Source organism: Oryza glaberrima, chromosome 9 (assembly GCF_000147395.1).
Source record: "Oryza glaberrima chromosome 9, OglaRS2, whole genome shotgun sequence".
Lineage (NCBI taxonomy): Eukaryota > Viridiplantae > Streptophyta > Magnoliopsida > Poales > Poaceae > Oryza > Oryza glaberrima.
The window spans coordinates 20,277,230-20,298,607 of record NC_068334.1 but is presented as its reverse complement, the minus strand read 5'-3'; the positions used below and the strand labels follow the sequence as shown (position 1 = coordinate 20,298,607).

The 21,378-nt window shown below is 41.5% G+C and overlaps 3 protein-coding genes across 4 annotated transcripts; all 3 read left to right on the top strand.

Annotated features, from left to right (window-relative positions):
- The first annotated feature begins 61 nt into the window (after positions 1-61).
- Positions 62-7,579, top strand: LOC127785410 (enoyl-CoA hydratase 2, peroxisomal). Of its 2 annotated transcripts, none has more exons than XM_052312850.1 (12): positions 62-259; positions 350-372; positions 488-593; positions 1,475-1,551; positions 1,736-1,808; positions 2,554-2,593; positions 3,186-3,258; positions 3,346-3,496; positions 3,798-3,868; positions 4,458-4,631; positions 4,712-4,795; positions 7,455-7,579. In XM_052312850.1, the coding sequence occupies exons 1-12, from the start codon at positions 188-190 to the stop codon at positions 7,489-7,491; spliced, it is 981 nt and encodes a 326-aa protein (XP_052168810.1). In that variant the 5' UTR covers positions 62-187; the 3' UTR covers positions 7,492-7,579. The 2 variants fall into 2 exon arrangements, with proteins under 2 accessions (XP_052168810.1, XP_052168811.1); XM_052312851.1 differs by lacking the exon at positions 7,455-7,579 and adding an exon at positions 4,915-5,007 and having other exon boundaries at positions 63-259.
- A 5,558-nt stretch (positions 7,580-13,137) lies between these two features.
- LOC127784939 (rop guanine nucleotide exchange factor 1) lies at positions 13,138-16,832 on the top strand. The gene is made up of 5 exons (XM_052312367.1): positions 13,138-13,558; positions 13,667-13,783; positions 13,878-14,416; positions 15,471-15,821; positions 16,086-16,832. The coding sequence occupies exons 1-5, from the start codon at positions 13,306-13,308 to the stop codon at positions 16,509-16,511; spliced, it is 1,686 nt and encodes a 561-aa protein (XP_052168327.1). The 5' UTR covers positions 13,138-13,305; the 3' UTR covers positions 16,512-16,832.
- A 363-nt stretch (positions 16,833-17,195) lies between these two features.
- LOC127784940 (uncharacterized) lies at positions 17,196-18,838 on the top strand. Its single transcript, XM_052312368.1, has 2 exons — positions 17,196-18,155; positions 18,550-18,838. Exons 1-2 carry the CDS (start codon positions 17,442-17,444, stop codon positions 18,637-18,639), a joined length of 804 nt encoding a protein of 267 aa, XP_052168328.1. The 5' UTR covers positions 17,196-17,441; the 3' UTR covers positions 18,640-18,838.
- Positions 18,839-21,378: the final 2,540 nt, after the last annotated feature.

Below are 21,378 nucleotides of genomic sequence, written 5' to 3'. Positions count from 1 at the left end.
GAGGAAGCAATACGCTAGTGTTGGTATATTTTAAGCGAGAATATTTGACGGAGAAATTGTATGTGGCGGCTAAACTACCTACTACTTGACCACCTCTCCGTCTCTCTTCCCCTTCCACGCCACCTCTCCCCTTCCCACAGTCCGACGTCGTCGCCGGCGACACGCAGACGAACGCGGCCGGCAAACCATGGCGGCGCGATCCGGACCACCCGCCGCGGCCGTCGACCCCGAGGCCGTGCTCTCCCACAGCTTCCCCGAGGTAGGTGCTAGCTAGGTCGCCCCTGCATCGCCTCCCTCTCCCTTGCTTCGCGTTCTGTTCTGATGCCTCCTCCTCTGTTCGCGCGCGCAGGTCTCCTTCGCCTACGACGAGAGGTGAGCAGCTGGCCGGAATTCGCCCCTCGATGGAACGGCCCCCGGCCCGCTCGCTCGTCCGGTTGATCTGATCGGCTCCCCGTGTGTGTGTGTGTGTGTGTGTTTTGCTTCGCAGGGATGTGGCGCTGTACGCGCTCGGAGTCGGGGCGTGCGGCGCGGACGCCGTCGACGAGAAGGAGCTGCACCTGGTGTACCACAGGGACGGCCAGCCACACATCAAGGTGCCCCCATCGGTTAAACACATCTCGTTTTGGTGCGAATTCGTTCTTGTTCTGACGCTCTAGTCGTTGCGATTACGCTGCTGGATTTGATTTGGGGGAAATATTGTGTTGGCATTTTGCGATTGCGCTGCTGAATTTGATTTGGGGGGAATTTCGTGCGTGCGATATAATAGTGTTGTACTGAGCTACTAGCATTCTAGATAGCGATATGGAATCGTGTGTATTGTAGGGATTGTAGAATCTTAGTTAGTAAGCCGGCAATGCTTTTATTATCTTGACCAAGATGCACATTTGCGGACAAAATTAAATTGGAACGTACCAAGACATATTCTGCTTTGCCAAAGCTCTGATGGATTATCTGCTGTTACAATCAGTGTCTTGTCTTAGTTACTTTTTGTCAGGACTTGGGGAGCTAATGCTTGATTACAGTCCTTAGCTGAATTCCATCCACCTTAGAGTAATACTATATGCTTGACAGCTTGTTCACTATGGAGGATTATGTTGACCATCGATGTCATCAAGGTGTGACTGTTGGGAATAACACTACGAGTTTATGGTGAATAAACAGTCCTCTATTCTGGTTCAGCGACCAGCAATTCATAATTAATATTGTAGTTTTGTTGGATGAGATGGTGAGAATGAAACTAAAGTAATTGCTCAGGAATTATGTTTAGCCATGCCGAGAGTCCATGCTGTTCTCATCCAGTGAATATAACGAGTCAGACATGCATAGTCGTGGGACTTACCAACGCATTGCACTGCTATCAGATTCACATGCCATCAATAAACTCTGCTCCATTTGTTTGAAACACCGAGTCTTAATCTAGAAAATGGTGTGACCGTGTGAGACTAACACATTCCTTATTTCTATTAAATCACAGGCTCTTCCTACTTTTGCTTCTTTATTTCCTTTCAAGAACAGCAATGGGCTCGGAATTGTTGATGTGCCTGGCCTTAAGTAAGATGTTCATCAGCCATCACATAATTACAGTAGCTTATGAGTTCTACTTTCCCTCCGTGCCATGTTTCGCTACCATTAGTTTTGTCACTTCTTATCCATTTATCTATGTTTTTAGTAGCTCCAATATGTATGCTCCAATTTGTCTCTTTAGCTTTTTTTTTCTTTTATTATTTTTCTTCAGCTTTGACGCAAGCCTTCTATTGCATGGTCAACATTACATAGAGATATACAAGCCAATTCCTTCGCGTGCCAATGTAAGTAGCTTTCCTGTCTCAAAACATTTTGTTTTAATATTGTTGTGCTTAGAGCCTGAGATACATATAGACAATGACTGACTGGAATGATACTTATCATAGTTTTGGTCTAGAAGTTGGCCAAAGGATATTTCATATTTAGTGACTTTATTTCCAAATAATTGTCAATGTGGATGTACATATATGGATTATCTTCCTTTGGAATTGAATTTGTATACTCATGTTAGGCTGTGTTCTTCCCCATGCTTTCCCAATTCACCTCTCTTGTTTTCCGCACGCACGCTTACCAAACTACTAAACGGTGTGTTTTTTTGCAAAAGTTTTCTATAGAAAAATTGCTTCAAAAATCATATTAATCATTTTTTAAAAAAGAAGATAATTAATCATGTGTTAATGAGTCACTCCGTTTTACATGCGCGGGAAATTAGCTCCCAACCCCATCTAACAAACACAGCCTTAGTTATGATCAACTTTATCATCAAGACAGGATAGCTCACAAGGAGATCATTCTCTAATGTTTTGTCAAAAGAAGTAAAGAACACCCATCATTTTGCTTGTTTCTTTTATTATTATTATTATTATTTCTTGCCTTGATGAAAGAACTATTGCCCAGTAGATAGTAATCTAACTACTTACTACACAACTGAAAATTCCTTTAGCTTATCGATATCAGGATGGAAAAACATTCTTGAGACTCCCTCATCCTTTGTGGCAACTTATGGATTCCTTATTTTTATTTCTCCAGGTTGTAAACAAGACCAAGATAGCTGGCTTGCATGACAAAGGTACTAAATTTAACCAGCTCTGCTTGTTGCCTTATTGTTCTGAAATTAATTTTTATCATCTCTCTAATCCATGCCACTGCTAGATCTGAAACAAAAGCTGAAGCATTTCATAAAAAGAAAGAAAGAAGCACCATAAACTGAAATACTTCCCATGGAGCTCCTCAAGTATATAACCTATTTTCCTGATGACTTGCTCTATTGAGCCTTTAGCTCTGCTTCTTACACTCTCTCTTAAAAAAAATCTCTGTGCTTCTTGCAATATAAGATTTGCAACTTCAAATTCCATCTATTATAGGAATCATATGCTATGGTGAATCTTTTTTTTTTCCCGTTTCATCCTATGCAAGTATCAAGTTTATTATTCATAGTGTCCCTCAGCTACCAGTGTTCATCCGCACCAGCAGGAGTGTTTGGTCAGACCATCAGAATACCGCAGAACAATATAAATCACTTTTGATTGACTGCCATTTGCATCCTTTGAACTCTTCGACCACTTCATCAATAAATCCTATACCCACTGATTCGAAGCAAGCAAAACGATCTTGTGCTCAAAATTGGGAAATGGTTTCACTGAGACTACTTCCATATGCAGGGAAAGCAACTATTCTTGAGATTGAGACTACAACCCATGTCAAAGATTCTGGTGAAGTTTTATGTATGAACAGGTCTGTGAGATGGCCTTACGATTTCAAACATCCCAATTTATTTATTTATAAAATATAGAGAAGCAATGCAATTGATGCTTAATGCAGGAGTACTATCTACCTGCGTGGTGCTGGAGGCTTTTCTGATCCTTCACGACCATACTCCTATGCTAGTTATCCCACTAACCAGGTTTCTCGCATTTCTATTCCAAATTCAGCGCCTTCTGCAGTATATGAAGACCAGACACAACAATCCCAGGCATGTTGCTCATTCGGCATGCTATTTTATGTGTGTGCAATTACATGTCTTTGTTGGTAATAGTGGTACACAGCATCTCAATTAGACTATAGTAACCATTTTCTTATATGGTCTGTGTTTTGATGAATTTCTGTGTTCATTGTGCATAAATCATCCAAAGTACCATAATTTGCATCTGCTCTTTGAGTGTTTTGAGTTCAAAATTTCTTTTGGCAAGACCAGTTCTATTTTGAAAAAGATAAATTTCTCGATATGTAACTTGGATTCTTCAAAGTCTTATCACTTATCATTGTTCATCCAGGCACTATTGTACAGGTTATCTGGGGACTATAATCCTTTGCATTCAGACCCTATGGTTGCGCAGGTTGCAGGGTATGTATGCCACTACCGTTTTTCAGTGTTTCTGATGTGCTTTATTTTACCAGGATGAACGCATTTATATTCGTACACTGACGTTTAGGAAATGTTTGCACTGGATCTTGCATCAGATAAAGTTTCCAGTGTTCAGTTGTTAGCAACATATGTGATAGAAATCTAAAGAGCACCCAACTATTTGTTGCCTCTTGTTCTTATTAAACAAGTCTATATAGGACTAAAGAACTTGACAGTGTTCCTTAAAACACTAATATATTCCCTAAAAAGGCAAACAATGTTTCACTGTAGCAGTGAAAGGTAATAAAAGTAGCAGTAAGAAACTCAAGTCCATCGAGCATGGTTATCCCTTATCAGATCTATTTGGATCTTTCCCACACAAATCGATGAATTCGCGAGGTCAAAATAATTTGTCACAGATTGTTTTATTCGTATTGGGATGACTAGGCTTCAGTCCTCCCAGTAATTTTCATCATGCTTCATGTTCACATGATTTATAAAGCTCTTGACTACCAATTGCGGGATCCTCATTTACCCGGAGTTGGCTTTCCATGCATAAGATTCTACTATCTGACAAGGACTTCTGTAGGTTCACTCGTCCAATACTGCATGGTCTCAGTTCCCTTGGATTCGCGATCCGCGCTGTCATCAAATCTTTCTGCAATGGAGATCCAACAGCAGTGAAAAGCATCTTTGGCCGTTTTCTTCTGCATGTCTATCCTGGAGAAACTTTAGTCACTGAAATGTGGCTCCAAGGCCAGAGGTAAACATATTTTATCTGAATTATTCCTGTAGCTGCTGAATTTTCGCAACACAAACCCATGGAATGATTGGCTCTTGTAGGGTGCTTTATCAAACAAAGGTCAAGGAACGCAACCGCGCCGTGCTTTCTGGATATGTGTTGCTCAAACACATCCCCTCATCATTGTAAGTGCTGTATCATATTCTTGACTGGATATTTTATAAATTGGTGCCTGCCTGCTTGTATTAGTTTGGTAGTGTGTAGTGGTCAGAAAAGCTAAAGCTTTCCGGGGACATAAAATCAGGTAAATGAAGAGCTTCAGCTACCGCAAGTGGTGGGTTGCCATTGTAATGATAACAAGTGCTCTGCACCTATCTTCAAATGATACATTGCCTAATTTCTCTTCTGTATATGATTCTTGTTATTTCCTCTCTTTCTTTTTCAAAACATTTGAAGGTTTGATAGAAAACGCTGGGGCCGCATGTAGAAAATTTCATCATTTCCTACGAAATTCATATGCTCTGTACTTTCAGAGACTGCTGGTGTCCCAAGTCCCAACGATGTTAGATACTCTTGCGTCATGCTGCTATACTCATAGTACGAGTGTAGGGAATACGTGATGATGAACTGAAAAGAACTGAGCAAAAGAAAAAGATAAGGATGTAATAGCTGGAGAAAGAATCTGTCAAGCATAGCAGCTGCACGGCTCTTACGTTGGCATGTGGTGTGAAGCTTTTTTCTCAAGTTCCCAACTGGCTATCTCTGGATTTCCTGGGTACCTAGCATCGTAGTATAGTGGCGTAACAGATGGCAGTATGGCACCGGTATTCTTCCTTTCATTTCACGGTATCAACAACCAACCGCTCGTAATTCTGCAGAAGTGAAGGATTTTCGGTCGAGTTTCATACGCAGTCCTTCGATAAAAATCAGCTAAAAATATTATTCTACAAAGTAGAGAACTGAATGCAATGCCGTGAAAACGAAAGCTGCCGGCTTCGTGAAGGAAAAAATAGCTAGGTCAGAAAACCAGCCCCATCACCAAACGACATATTTGTAAACGAGAAGTAGTTTATGAATAAAACTTTTATATACGTGTTCTTAGTGATCTAAAAGTAAAGGCTGAAAAATAAACTTCGATAAAAAAACCCTAAAATCAGCTCTAAATTTAAAATTGAAAATTTAAATTTTAGCTAATAAGCATAAGCGAAAAGATGAGGCCCAACAATCTGAAGAAAGATGCTCCGAAATCTCGCTGCCCATTCGTGATCTACCGGTGACACGACTTCACTCGACACGACAGGTTTCATCAATGCAGGAAAAACCTACATGTTCCAGCCCTATCTTTTCGCTTATGCTTATGCTTTATCAGCCAAATTTTGAATTTTTAACCTTAAATTTAAAGCTGATCTTGAGGTTTTCTCATCGAAGTTTATTTTTCAGCCTTTGCTTTTAGGTCGCTAAGAACACGTATATAAAAGTTTTATTCATAAATTACTTCTCGATTGCAAATATGCCATTTGACAATGGGGCCAGCTACATTATATGAAATCACTATTCCCCATAGAAAAAAGAAAACATAAAGCATAGGGGTACCTCTCCCGTTCCAAAATATTATAGCTAATCGCATCCTAAGACATTGAATTTGGATAGAATATGAACAGAGAATAGGTCTAATTCAATTTTAGGTTGTAATACTTTAGGATGGAGGAAATACTTAACATGATACCGTTGAAGGTATGGTATACTCCTTCCATCCCAAAATATAAATATTTTTGGACCCAAAAACAGTCTCTGAAATGCTATTTTGACCAATAATATCTATAAAAGTAAGATGCTTTAGATAAAAATAGTTGCATATTTTGATAGTTTGTTTAATGATAAATCTAATAACATCAATTTACATAATTATTCCTTTTTATATTTTTTTCTATTAATGGTCAAAATTAAAAATATTTGACTTGTCACTATACTAAAAATACTTATATTTTGGAACGGATGGAGTAGTTTATTAGCTGACCGTTGAAGGTATGGTATACTCCAGTTTATTAGCTGACCAGTTTTCAAATTTGTTGTATTAGAATATGTCACACTTCAAAAAAATACCTATAGGTATCAGGCTTGTTACTTGCCTCTCGTACTTAACATGGGCACATAAAACTATATATATACTGTTTCTTCAACGTCACCCTATGTGCTAATAGTACTCGTTTGAAAAATAGATGAAATCACTGTTCCATCCAACGGAAATGAGCAAGTAGACAGTGGGGTTTTTATGATACTACTTCCTCCCTTTTACTATATAAGTCATTCTAACATTTTCCACATTTATATTGGTCATTCTAATATTTTTCACATTCATATTGATGTTAATGAATCTAGACATAATGTGAATGTAGGAAATGTTAGAATGACTGTACATTATGAAATGGAGAGAGTACTAGCTAGCTAGCACATGTGTATTCATTTGTTCCAACAACCAACATAGTAGCAAATTAGCAATTATACGTATGTAGTAGCTCGGCCCGGACAAGGTGAAACAGGAGAATACGTTGGCAAACAATTGTGGATTGTGCAACACAGCTATTTTGATCAACTATTGCAAAAAAAGAGGGGAAAAAAATTCTGCAGCACATGCGCCACACTTCGCCGATCTAATTTGTCCAGAATAATCCAAAGTCACGCACTGTTTCTTCTGTCTCTTCTTCCTCATGTGTCGGAAGATCCAAAGTAGTACCCGGTAGCAGTTTCAGCACATTCCAACAATTAATTAGTACTTTGTAGGAGTAACAATTAAGACGGGATTAGTTAATTTTGGTATAGATGAATCACTGTTCTTTGTTGTAGGGAGGAGGAAAGGATTGACGGTTTCATCAGGGAATAAGAGATGCAGTAGCCAGAGCCAGAAGAGATGTGCTGACGCGAGTGTGAGATGTATACTAGCAGAGAGTCTGTTCCTGTACCAGCATAGATAAAAAAAGATTAATAAACGAGTACATATATCATCATAGCCAGTGTGGTGTCACGTATTACTCCCTTTCTTTTTAAATAACTGATGTTTTTTTCCAAACACAATAAAAATGCATGCGAACACACACTTATCGCTACAAACACACGTACACACCCTACAATGACTAAGCTACTAGTATTTCATAAGATGCATCTCATAACCGACGAGTACATCACTTACCACAGCAATAATAAGTGGTGGAGCCACGAATTTAAGCCTGCGGGGTCAATTACTAGTGTTTTGTATTTAAGTGTGGTCATTTCTCTAAATTATTTTGAATTTATACATGAAAATCGAGGTTTATATGATGTTTTATAAAAACCTGTGGGGTTAGCCGACCTCAAAAAAAGGCCTGAATCCGCCTCTGGCAATAATAATTAGCCGTTAGTACATGCACCGATAATTGACTTACTAGCTAGTTAAAACCTACTATTTTGTATACTCTAGGAGCACCCTTAGAGCCCCTTTGAATCAAAGGATTTATGTAGGAATTTTATAGGATTCAAATCCTATAGGGAATTTTCCTATTTGGCCCTTTGATTCAAATGATTGAAGCTTTCCAAATCCTATGAAATTCCTATGTAATGGCACATTGCATGTGGATTTTGGAGGAAATTTAGCAAGAGCTCCAACCTCTTGGAAAATTTTCTTTGAGTCTATCTCTCTTATCCTATTCGTGCGTTTTTTCTGCGCTCCAATCAAACGACCATTCCTGTGTTTTTCCTGTGTTTTGCAATCCTCTGTTTTACACTTCAATTCCTGTCAGAATCCTGTGTTTTTCATATTCCTCTGTTTTTTCTACCCTGCGATTCAAAGGGGCCTTAATTTGTTTTTGCCATCTTTTACTGGAGCTACTGTATTGGAATGGTACAGGCCGTGTATATACACCTATATTTACATGCTAGAGCTGCAGAAGATCGATCATCACTGGAAGCTAAGCTGGCTAGTAGTTGAGAGCTTTGTTCGGTTGGTGGTTGTCCAAGCTACCATTTCGATCCAGCAGAGTCTCCATCAAATAATGCATGTCGTGGCAACAATGTGGCAGGAGGCATGGCAACAGGGGGGCAAAGTGACTTTGGTCTTTTGGACGACAAGCACACAGCCACAGTACCCCCCCTACAAAGCCATAGCTCCTACCCCTCCTTGCTATGCATGCCCACAACACAAGACGGCCATTGAAAAGGATGACATGTTCCGATCGTTACAAACTACTCTCTCCGTTTTAAAGAAGAAACTCAAATCTTGACTACAAATATAGATAAGCACTTATCCAGATTTATAATCGGGATTTGATTTATTTTGTAATGAAAGATGTACACTTACAGTAAGTACTACACTATAGGAATATCTCTACCGCTCGTTTTTTTTTTGTTAAGTTAAAAAAAATCAAACTAAATTTTATGTTTTTGACAAAAAAAATTGTCCCAATCTTGTAGTATTTTGCGGATCTACGAACGGTTTTCATGAAAAACTAGAGATATATATTGCTCTCAGCGGTTTTCGATCGAGTAACAGGGCTGTGAACCCTGCTGCTTTGGGCACCTTCTTCCTCGTTTTTCTCAGCCGGGTTTCCTCCTCTCTTCCTCTGATTCCCTGAGCTCTCTCTTTGAGATAACACAGAGAGACACTGGAAAGAGGGGAAAAAAATCTACTTCGTACTAAAGTATGATTAATTAACCTGTATCTAATCTTGGATTAGGCGTTGTGTAGTAAAATATACTACTCCGGTATAGGATAGCAGCAAGTCGTAGTACATACACGTGAATACAAAAGTCGCAATGATGCCTGCCCCGCGACGCCCACCCGTACGTACCGTGCGTGCGCCAATCCATGGAGATCAGTCCACCCCGTTTTCTGTATGAACCGAGCAAATTTCGCCTGAATTTCATCTTGGCATTTTGAAACGTTAATGCCGCTCCTCCGTCAAATGCCTATAATTTGCATCGTGCTAATAAGTTAGTTTTATATGCTGTTAACTTGTTCTAGAGCATCCATCCAAATGTACTACTAGTAGTATTAGAGTAGGTACAATATCAGACTATTAACTTGCTATAAACATATTTTAATGAGATAAAAGATGAGAGAGAAGAGTAGTTGGTTACAGATTGGTAAGACAAAACGTGTGTATGACAGGTGGGACCATATATTAGTAGTATAGTAAACAACTATTGTATGAATTGACTATTATATTGGCTATAGATAAATTGAAGCTAGCAATTGGCTACTATTAAACTTGCTCTAGTACTAATAATAAGCGGAAGAGCATGCAGAGCCCACAAATATAATTGCAATGGATGAAATTAAGTAGTAATGATGCACGTGATGACTGTGGCGAGCGAGAGAGGGCCGGGCCGGGCTCGCATCCCGAGGCAGTTATGGTCTCACACTTGCGATGATTAGTGTTGGAGTAGGAGAGACTACTAGTGATAGTGAGCTAGTACTAGTAGTTTGCGTTGTGTTCACGGCTGCATGCAAATTGCTTCTCTGCCCGGCCGGTTGCAACCAAGCAGGAGTACATGTAGAGGACCACGTACGTTTGTACTCCGGCCGTGTATGGACATGACAACGAATTACTCCCTTCAATACGTACTAGAGTAGTAGTACTAACTTCAAGTGAGGTGTATGCATCAACATGCATGGCACGTAGGACGGATTAGCTACTTGTTGTTAAGTACGGAGTACTATACTACGTCAGTAGTACTACGTATACTCTTCTTCCGTATGCTCACTATACTCTCCCTCCATCTAATAATCCTTCCAAAAGTCAAAAAAACCATAGTATTTCATTTTCTGTTTTTTTATAGATGAGATGGATATGTTTGTAGTCTCTATATGTGCTAAGTTAAACTATTGACTGTAACTGAAAGAGTCATATATAATACTTATTGGTTGCATTCAAACATAGTTACTTGGTTTTGTCACATATAGTGGATGGTTTTTTTTTTTGGTTTTGGTGACAGAATAAATTATTTCCTAGACTTTTGGGTGGATGGAGTACATAGCAAAATTACTATGGGACACTTAAAAGTAATAAAGTAATATATGATATTTTCTCGTGAGCACCGTAAAAAAAACATGGCTCAAGGACATCCAAAACTAATGATTTGCCAAAGAACCAGTAGCCATTGTTTCTTTATTTTCGAAAAAAAATTAGAAAAGACGAGTTTGCACCTCAGACCAGTAACCTATTGTAACCCTCATGGGTCGATATGGTCCGAACTAGATCCAAACCCTCGTATAGAAACTAAAGTATACTTTGCGATAAGATAATATTCACAGTGTCCTATTCTCTATGTGTCATTAAACCGTATCACATTTTTAAAGTATCCCAAAGCAAATCACAAACTTTTAGTCGGGTGTAACTATTTTTTGCAGACATATGCTCGTTTGCACGGCTCTTGTCTCATAATTTCACTCGTCTTTTATCTGGATTAATAGATACTTAGTCCATCCTATAAAAATTCAATCTAAGACGAGACACAACATAGAGGTTGTTTTTTTTAACGAAAAAAGCGAACCTCAATAAACACCATTCATTTTCGACATCTAAATAAGGAGAGAAAAAGAGTGCAGTCAATTTAAGTCAAACATTCATCATGCAAAGCATGATTATATTTATTTTCACGTCGTTTCAAAGACACAGGGGAGTGTGTACTTATTTGGTCCGTGGACAATCATCGGGTGGAGCCGACAGGTGGGGCCCAGGTCGTACACCCATTGACGGGCATGGCCCACCTCTCCGGTCCACACGCCACGGAAACGGAACGGCGAACGTCCTCCGTCCTCACCCCCCGCAACCTGCCAAATCCAACCAACCGATGCTGGCGTGCTGCTCCTCCTCCTCAAACTTGTTCAACTTGTTCAACTTTCTCCGTGTTTTTTTTATCTCATCATCTGTTGATCTAATAAGCTAAATCAAAAGCTAAAACTTATATTTTCAAACTTGATTTCGATTTTGAAGTTGATTTTACGATATTTTTAATGCGATTTCCTTTTAACGTTGAATTTTAAATTATTACAAACAAATATATAAAAACTTTAACAGTAAATTAATTTTTATTCACTAATAAACCGTTTTAGCTTATTAAGGGACATGGACAACTGATGAGGCTCTTTATCTTTTTCTATTTTTAGTAGTAATCCTCTTTCCTTACGTCTCCTCTCCAAATCGAAAGGTTTTCGTGATATGATAGTGACAAGATATTAGGATTGTAAAAAAGAATCTTATCCTTTTCTTTTAAAAGTTCCATGTAAATTATATTGCCAGTTTCATTTTAGTTGACATTTTTCCAAAATTAGATATTAGCTAAAAACAATCAGATAGATTTTTTCCCGTTTCTTAATTAACACTCCAGTATAATAATCCATACTACAGTTCTTTATACAGCTCCCTACTTTTGTATAGTACTATGAGTACTCCTTTTGCTGTCATTTTGCCGTATTATCGTGTAGCAATGTACTAGTATACGATGCTGGCATATATACACTATGGTAACTCATAAATAAGCGAAGACCAAATACTAGCACTACACAGTAGTAATTTAATAATAAATAAACGGGGAATGCTACAGGACGAGATCCCGTTTAGACGATATCTCAGAGGCATCATTCCGTCCTAACTGGGTATCACCCGATATCTATTAAGGAATATCAAATACTCCCTCCATCCCAAAGTATAAGGGCCCCTTTGAATCAAATGATTTATGTAGGAATTTCATAGGATTCAAATCATATAGGAAACTTTCCTGTTTGGCTCTTTGATTCAAATGATTGAAGCTTTTCAAATCCTATGAAATTCCTATGGAATGTCACATTGCATGTGAATTTTGGAGGAAATATAACAAGAGTTTCAACCTCATGGAAAATTTCCTCTCATCCGATTCCTGCGTTCCAATCAAACGACCATTCCTATGTTTTTCATGTGTTTTGCAATCCTCTGTTTTACACTTCAATTCCTATCAAATTCCTGTGTTTTTCCTATTCCTCCATTTTTTCAACCCTGCGATTTAAAGGGGCCCTTAAACATTTTTAGACTGACACGATCTTCGAGATGCTACTTTGACAAACGATATATATAAAAGTAAAATGTTTCAAATAAAAAGGGTTACATATTATGATAGTTTGTTTAATAATAAATCTAGTAATATTAATTTTACATGATTAATTTTTTTCCTATTAATAATCAAAGTTAAAAATATTTGACTTATTACTATGCTTAAAAATACTTATATTTTGGGATGGAAGAGTAATACCTACTTCCTCCGTTTTACAATATAAGTTATTTTAATATTTTCCATATTTATATTGATGTTAATAAATTAATATAGATATATATGTTTAGATTTATTAATATTAATATAAATGTAAGAAATGTTAGAATGATTTGTATCGTGAAACAGATTTGAGTATGAGTCCCGTCGGAATGGGATACGTTATGTAGCATTTTCCTAAATAAACACATCTCAAATAAGGAAAAGAAATAAAAATAAAAAGGAGAGCAGCCGCATCAGTAGTCATCAGTGTGCTTGCTCTCTCTCCCATCGCTTTCCCCTCCCCTCGCTTGCCGCCGCATCCATCCACCACCTCTCCCCCTCGCGGATGCGATTCCCTCCCGCCGCCGCCGCCGCCGCCGCCGCCGCGACTAGCTAGCTAGCTCGGAGGTCGGAGGGGAGGGGTGGTACGACTACAATGGCGAGCGCGTCGGAGGACGACGCCGGCTCGGAGCGGTGCTGCGGGAGCTACAGCCCGAGCGCGGACGTCAGCGAGTCGGAGACATCCAGCGACTGCTCCGCGCCGACGACCACCACCACCACCCGCCGCTTCGCCTCCTCCTCCTCCCGCGGCGTCGCCTCCTCCTCCTCCTCCTCGCTCCTCCCGACCCCTCCCCCTTCCTCCGCCGCCGCCTTCTTCCTCTCCGCCAAGCCCGCCGCCGACCTCTCCGGTTTGTTCTTCCTACCAAACAAACTCTCCTCTCTCTGCTGTTTCCTTGTTGCGTAGATCTCACTCCACCCCTCACGAGATGCTTCGGTTTGGGGCTTTTGCTTTCCAGAGGTGGACATGATGAAGGAGCGCTTCGCCAAGCTGCTGCTCGGCGAGGACATGTCCGGAAGCGGCAAGGGCGTCTGCACCGCGCTCGCCATCTCCAACGCCATCACCAACCTCTCCGGTACGGTCATGAACCCCCACATTGCCGTGATTTGCGACGAGGAGAGTGGTGAATAATGTTGCTGCTGCTGTTGTTGTTGTTTCCGAATCCGCAGCCACTGTGTTCGGCGAGCTGTGGAGGCTGGAGCCGATGGCTTCGGCGAGGAAGGCGATGTGGACGAGGGAGATGGACTGGCTGCTCTCCGTGGCCGACTCCATCGTCGAGCTCACCCCGTCAATCCAGGAGCTCCCCGACGGCGGGGGACAGTTCGAGGTCATGGTGCCGCGCCCCCGCAGCGACCTCTACATGAACCTCCCGGCGCTCAAGAAGCTCGATGCGATGCTCCTCGCCATGATTGACGGGTTCAAGGAGACCGAGTTCTGGTATGTGGATAGGGGGATCGTGGTTGATGACAGCGGCGGGCCGTTCTCGTCGTCGTCGTCCTCCTGCGGGCGGCCGTCGGTGCGGCAGGAGGAGAAATGGTGGCTGCCATGCCCGCGGGTGCCGCCCAAGGGGTTGTCGGAGGATGCGAGGAGGAAGCTGCAACAGGACAGGGATTGTGCGAACCAGATACTGAAGGCGGCCATGGCGATTAACAGCGATGTGCTTGCGGAGATGGAGATCCCGGAAGTGTACTTGGAGTCACTGCCAAAGGTAAACAATCATTTCAGATTATCAACTCATTGGTACTACTAGTTACTAATAACTGGTGCTCTATACTAGAAAAAACACCACTGGTGCTGGTAAAAATGGGCCAATGTGTTAAATTGCAGTGAACAGGACTTCTTCTCACCATACATGCTTGTAATTGTAGCTCAACTGGTGAAAGTGGGAGTGCCTTTATGGCAATGTGGTCCGTTCGCTTGAGCTAGCTGTGTTGCTATCACACTATCATCTGTCTTAAATCCAATTTATTTCCATTCTTGTTTGTACAGCCCGCCATTTTTTTCACAAGGAATCAATTCATGTGTAGTAGAGTTAAAGTCACTGTTTTTCCTTGTTACAGAAATAAGCTAATTAATGTCTTTCCAGTGCAATTCTCATGTATTTTGTGAGGGGGTATTAGCATATTGCACACTGTCTTGGTTTACTTCTTGCTGCCTTATATGGCAAGATGATTTTAGCATCTGATCTGGAATCTTGCAACCAGTATTCCATTTTAATGAAAAGTTGAAAACATTCTTACCAATTATCAGTGGAAGCTGACAGTTGATGGCATTTAGAATGCAAAGAACTTCATCATATAAATTAGCTTATGATGGAGAGTATTGTAAACATTAAACAGATACCTGGGCGAAGCTCAAATTCGGCTTCTTTCTTGTCTGTGCTTGTATACCATCACGCGCAAAAATAAGCTAGTGATGCATAGTATTCTAGTTAAGGCATTAATTTCCCAAATGTAATTCATGTATAGGTTGTTCAACCTGGTCATGAATATGGCATCTAGGCGTTGACTTTTAGGCTTGTTGTGTAATGTGCTTTAGAAGACGCAATATTGAAATTCCATGGCATCTTTTTAACTTTTGTTCTGTAATTGAATATAAATTATTTGAACTGTATCTTTAAATGAATATTCAAGTCGCTTCTGATATCCTTTACTGTGTGTTTATGTGCTTAATGAGTACCTTCCTAAAAGAGTTGTTCTTAACTGGTAATGATATCTCTCTGAGTTCCACACATAGTAACCTCTTCTTTTTTTTTTCTGCAGAGTGGTAAATCTTGCCTGGGTGAGATAATTTACCGATATATAACAGCTGAACAATTCTCACCGGAGTGCCTCCTCGATTGCTTGGATCTGTCATCAGAACACCACACACTTGAAGTAGCTAACAGAATAGAGGCTGCCATCCATGTGTGGAGGTTGAAGGGCCAAAAGAAATCCACGCCTCAAGCAAAATCAAAGAAATCTTGGGGTGGAAAAGTGAAGGGACTTGTTGGAGATACAGAGAAGAGTCATGTTTTGTCCCAAAGAGCTGATGGGTTGTTGCAAAGCTTAAGATTGCGATACCCTGGTTTGCCACAAACCTCTCTCGACATGAACAAGATCCAGTATAACAAGGTTATTCCTCACATTTTATCTTAGTTGAATATGTCAAACAAGTTGGGCACTTGGGCTTAGAGTTAGCATTGGATGGTTCATTCACCTTCTATTTCATCAAAACCGAGCATGCTAGCATGCCATACTAAGATCTGAATTATATGAATAGTTACATTAGAACCTTTCTGTTTTTAATATCACTTAACTTATTCTCTTCAAAAAAAAATCAGTTTACTGTCAACATAATCACAATATTCATCTTTTTTTCTTGTGTTTCTTGTCCAGGACGTTGGGCAGTCCATACTAGAGAGTTACTCAAGGGTTCTGGAGAGCTTGGCATTTAACATAATTGCCAGAATTGATGATGTAATTTATGTGGATGATGCAACAAAGAAGTCTGCCGCTGCTGACTCTGTTTCCATCTTCAATCGTGGCATTGGCGTACCAGTTCAGAAGAGGATCTCCCCAAGCCCGTTCTCAATTCAGCATACACCATATGCCTCTCCATTTGCTACACCCACTTTCTGCTCCTCCACTCCAGTTACAGGCAGCCCTGGAAGAGTACAGCCTCCATTGAACAAAAACAACTTACCGACAAAACAAGAGGTTAAAGTTGAGAAGCTGTTTTCTGGTGATATCGAGAAGGTCTGGACGTATGCCGGGAACCTTAGCGCAAGGAAAGACGCAGGAGATGCCCCTGAAAGAGACTGAAAGGCAGTGAAGAAAGTTCTTCAGATCTTTAGACGTGTCTCAGCAAGGTCAACAGGTTTCAACACATCCTGTTCTGGTCTCTAGCTAGATTTTCCCTGTACAGAAGCAACATGATTCATTTTTTTTGTGCTTTCTTAGCGAGCCAAGGGTCGTCTAGCCCTACTTACAACAAGTAAGGGAATGACTCTTTGAGTCTTGATCGCATCTGAACAAGTCATAGTTTCACGTAGCTGCCTCTGTCGGACATGTACTCTTCTTGTTCATGTTTATACTAGCTGGTTTAGTTAGCAGCAAGTGATTGAACTTCAGATGCTGCAGTTCTTTTTTTTTTTTTTTTTTTTTTTTTTTTTTTTGTCCCTGGAGGCATCGGTTCCCTAACAATCAACTGCACTTGCAGTGCAATGTATCATGATTTTCTGATGCTGTTGTATATGGCACCTAATGGACAGATCTGACGCTCTTCAGTGACTCTGAAGACTTTCTTATATCAACTGTGAATCTGTGATCGATCACAACTGCTGAAGGCTTCACAGTTTTGTTGGTGATCCTCCTTGACTATAATTTCCATCACCAATATTTTCTTCTCTGCAGCTGCAACTTGCAAGCAGGTTGCCTCTGCTATTAGCTTAGGCTTAGCTCCATGGAAGAAGCAAAGAACACCTTGTTCCAGAATCACACGGCCACATTGCCAGATTGCCAACTAAACCCTCAGGTGAAAGTAACTTCATGTGCAAATATACCATGCCTAATTTGATCATCAAGTCCATGGCAACATCTTGCTTGATTACTTCTCCAATCTTGCAATCAAATGGCTACTACAATATAAGCTGTGCATTGCAATGCTGTTCGAGACGTGTGCTTTAACTGTTCGACAGTGACCTGAGAACTGAGAAGAGAAGACTAGAGTTGTAGCCACACGACCAGACCCGCATGGCCGCCGCCGCCGCGGCGAACGACACGACGCCGGCGAAGGCCGCCGGGCCGCAGCTGAAGCTGCTGGTGGACAAGCGGTCGCGGCGCGTGCTGTACGCGGAGGCGCGCAAGGACGCGGTGGACTTCCTCATCGGCCTCCTCCGCGTGCCCGCGGGGCTCGCCGCGCGCGTCCTCGCCAGCCACGGCGTCGCCGCGCCGGGCTCCCTCGCCACGCTCTACGCCGCCGCGCGCGCCCTCGACGACGCCTTCTTCCTCGCGTCGCCGCCCTCCCCGGGCCCAGACCGCCGCGACGCGGTGCTCGCCCCCGCCGTTCTCCCCTCCGCCGCGCTTCCCCTGCTCGGCGAGCGCCCCCCGCCGCCGCCGCCGCCGCCGCCGAAGCGGTACTACCGGTGCAACGCGTACGCGATGCCGTGCCGGTCGAACCCGCTGAACGTGACGGACACGGCGGCCCTCGCGTGCCCGGGGTGCCGGCAGCCGATGACGGTGGAGATGAAGTGGGCGGCCGGCGGCGGCAGCAAGCCGGCGGAGGAGGAGGAGGCGGCGGCCGGCGGGGAGGGCGGGTACGTGAAGGAGGTGGTGACGTACCTGGTGATGGACGACCTGAGCATCGAGCCCATGTCCACCATCTCCGCCGTGATGCTGCTCAAGAAGTTCGACGTCAAGGATTGCTCCGCTCTCGACGAGATGACCGTCGACCTGGGCCCCAAAGAGGTAAACTTTTGCAACCCTTCTCTATCCGGAGGGAGTGGATTTTGATCGTTATTCGCATTTAACTCAAATAATTATGAAATAAAATTAATAAGATATATTAATATGTGATACGTCACTCCATAAATATATAAGTTCAAATTCAACTTCTACATATCGTATAAAAATAAAACAAATTTGACTGTGATTATACATTAACTCGCTGTAGTTTAACTCAATAAGATTAATTATGGTATGCTCATTTGGCTATGGTTCGTACATATTAGACAAGTTCGTGCATCATGTTTAATATGTTTTTATAGTAGGTTGTACCCACCTGTTAAGTTCTCCTATCACTGATATAATTTATTCATTTATTTATTACTCATTGTGTACCATGATCATGTGTGTTGTGCAGTGTGTGAAGCTGCTGAAGGCGTCTCTGGAGTCGACGACGGCATTGACGGATGTGTTCGGCGGCGGCGTCTCCATTGATAGGCTTGAGTGAGCAGGCGAGGTCGCGGATGCACACGTGTGCGAGCTGGCTGATGAACTGAGATGGTGACAATATGTTGATATGCAATGGAGAATCCAATTCATGTTTTCACCATGAAACCATGGTACATGTATGCAAATGTTATTCTTTGCACAAAAAGTAACTTAATGATCACAAAGAAAACAGGGGTTAAAGTTCAAAAGATCTTCTCTCTCTCAACAAAAAATATTGCAAAAGATCTCTCTCGCTACCAATGATTGAAGGGTCGCTACATGTTTAAAAAAAAATCGTACCATTTGTTAAATTGGGCCTTTCGAAGTTGTGGCCCAACTCCTCAGCCCATAACAATATCTTCCAAGATTAGGCCGGCCCAATATGCTTGTAGCCAAATCTAGCGAAGGCCTCTGGCCTCTGCTAACCCTAACCCCACCGATTCAACTCCGGCGACTCCGCGCTCTCCCCCAGCACCCGCCGGTCGATTCATCGGCGGCGTACCCCAACTCATCGCACCTTCCGGATTCGCCGGTTTCGCACTGCGCGGCGGCGGCATGATCCGCATGGAGGCGACGACAACGAGAGAGAGAGAGGAGGAGCAGTGTGGCCACCGACACAGCGGGGAGTAGTACAGTATCTACCAGATGGGCCGAAAGGCTGTTTGTGTTCGAGGCCTGTTGGGCCTTCGTTGCGCCGCTATGTATTGGGCCTACGTTTAATAGAGGCCCACTACGATGAGGGACGTAGTAATGGACGTTCGTTTCGCGCTCCGATGGCACGATGGGGGCTATGCGGTTTTTGTCCCCTTGTGCCGTCTTGTTTAAAAGAAGAAAAAAAAAGTACTTCATCGTTTTATATTACAAGTCAATTTTTTCTTAGTTAAACTTTTTCAATTTTAATTAATTTTATAGCAAAATAAAGTAATATTTTCAATATAGAAAAACATTGTATCAATATACATATACATATACATATACATATACATATACATATACATATATGTATATATATACATATATACATATATATATATACACACACATACATACATATACATACATACATACATACATATACATACATACATATATACATACATATATATATATATATATATATATATATATATATATATATATATATATTCAATGATACATTTAATGAAAACTAATTTTGTGTTGTAACTGTTACTAATTTTCTATAATAATCAAATCTAAAGATTTTGACTAGAAAAAAAATGTCAAATAACTTATAATATGAAACGAATAGAGTAGTATAGTATTTACTTCCTCCGTCATAGTACCAGTATATACTATAGTATCTAAACTGATTTTTTTTATATTTTAGCCCTTCTTTGAGACTTATTTTACGAATAGTCCCTAAAAGGGTCCATTTGACCATTCTGGTAATAAGATTCTTAGGGGCCTATTTGTAAAATATTTTTTAAGAAGTGCTAAATTCTAAAAATCCATCCCTCCAGTGGCCAGAGCTGATGCAAGCAATGGACTGCGAAAGAAGTGATCAGATTCCAAGAGACGAGAGCAGCAGGATTGATGGACAGCAGCGGCATGTTTTGAGGCAAAAGATATGTGCAGCGATTTGCTCTCATCATCAGTACGGGTACGGCGCCGATCGATGCATCCATCGGTCAGTCGTTTCAGGCATCGTCTCCTCCATCTATTGCTACCAGTACTGCTCTATTCCGACTGGCAGGCAGCAGCAGCTACACTACACATTGACGAGATGATGATGGATTTTGTGGTTGCATTCGCGCGGCGGCCTTCTTTCCAAGCGTTTTATGGAATGAGTTTTATCAGTAATCTACATTTAATATTTTAAAGGGCTAATTATCAGCCTGGAGGATCAAATAAGACCGAGGGCTCCAAAGAAGCAATGCCTGTCTTTAACACGCATTCAAATCAACCGAGCACCATCCAGCCCACAAAGCTACTGCTCCCTCTTCCATACGATCATGTTAAAAGAGTTTTGACAGGGATTAATGTTGAGCTGAATTTATTTTGATGCTCCTGAAAGGTAGCAAAAATATAAGGAACCATGAGTGATGGTTGGATTGAAAAAAATAGCCTTTCATTGTTTGCTCCATAGCTGATAAGCCGTAAAAAAATAAACGAAACAACCAAAATTAATTTATAAATAAAACTTTTGAGATGTGCTTCTATGCTAAAAAAAAAACGCACGAATGTTAAAGATGGTGAATGGTCTAGATTAAAAGGTGATTAACAGGCTAAACGTTATTTAGGAAGGGCAATTTCGTCCTTGAGGTAGTTACCCGTATCCCGGACGTTCAATCCAGACGCAGCGCCGCCTCGCCTGTCGCCGCACTCGATCGCAAGTAAAAGAAGGCATTTCATGATTCCAAAACAGCGAATCCTCCTCTATTGCGGCTACACATGTGCATCACCTCAATCCACCATTTGATTGGCATCCATGTTCAGGCTGTGCTTCTTGCCAAATCAAAAAATGAGATGGGTAGAGATAAGAAGCATGACAAGAAAAATCAGAAGTGGACGAAGGCAGGGAGCACGCCGCGGTAGGGGACAGGCGGTGTGGCGAGAGGAGGAAGAAGGAGGTGCCTCAACAATCAGAACGTGGGCGATACGAGTCATCGATTTGTAACTCATCGGCTGATCAAGTATGTGATAACTTCATCCAGGACAAAACTGCCCCTCCCTAATGACTTTTACTCTGTTAAGCAACTTTTAATCTAACCCATTCATGAGCTTTAATATCCGTGCA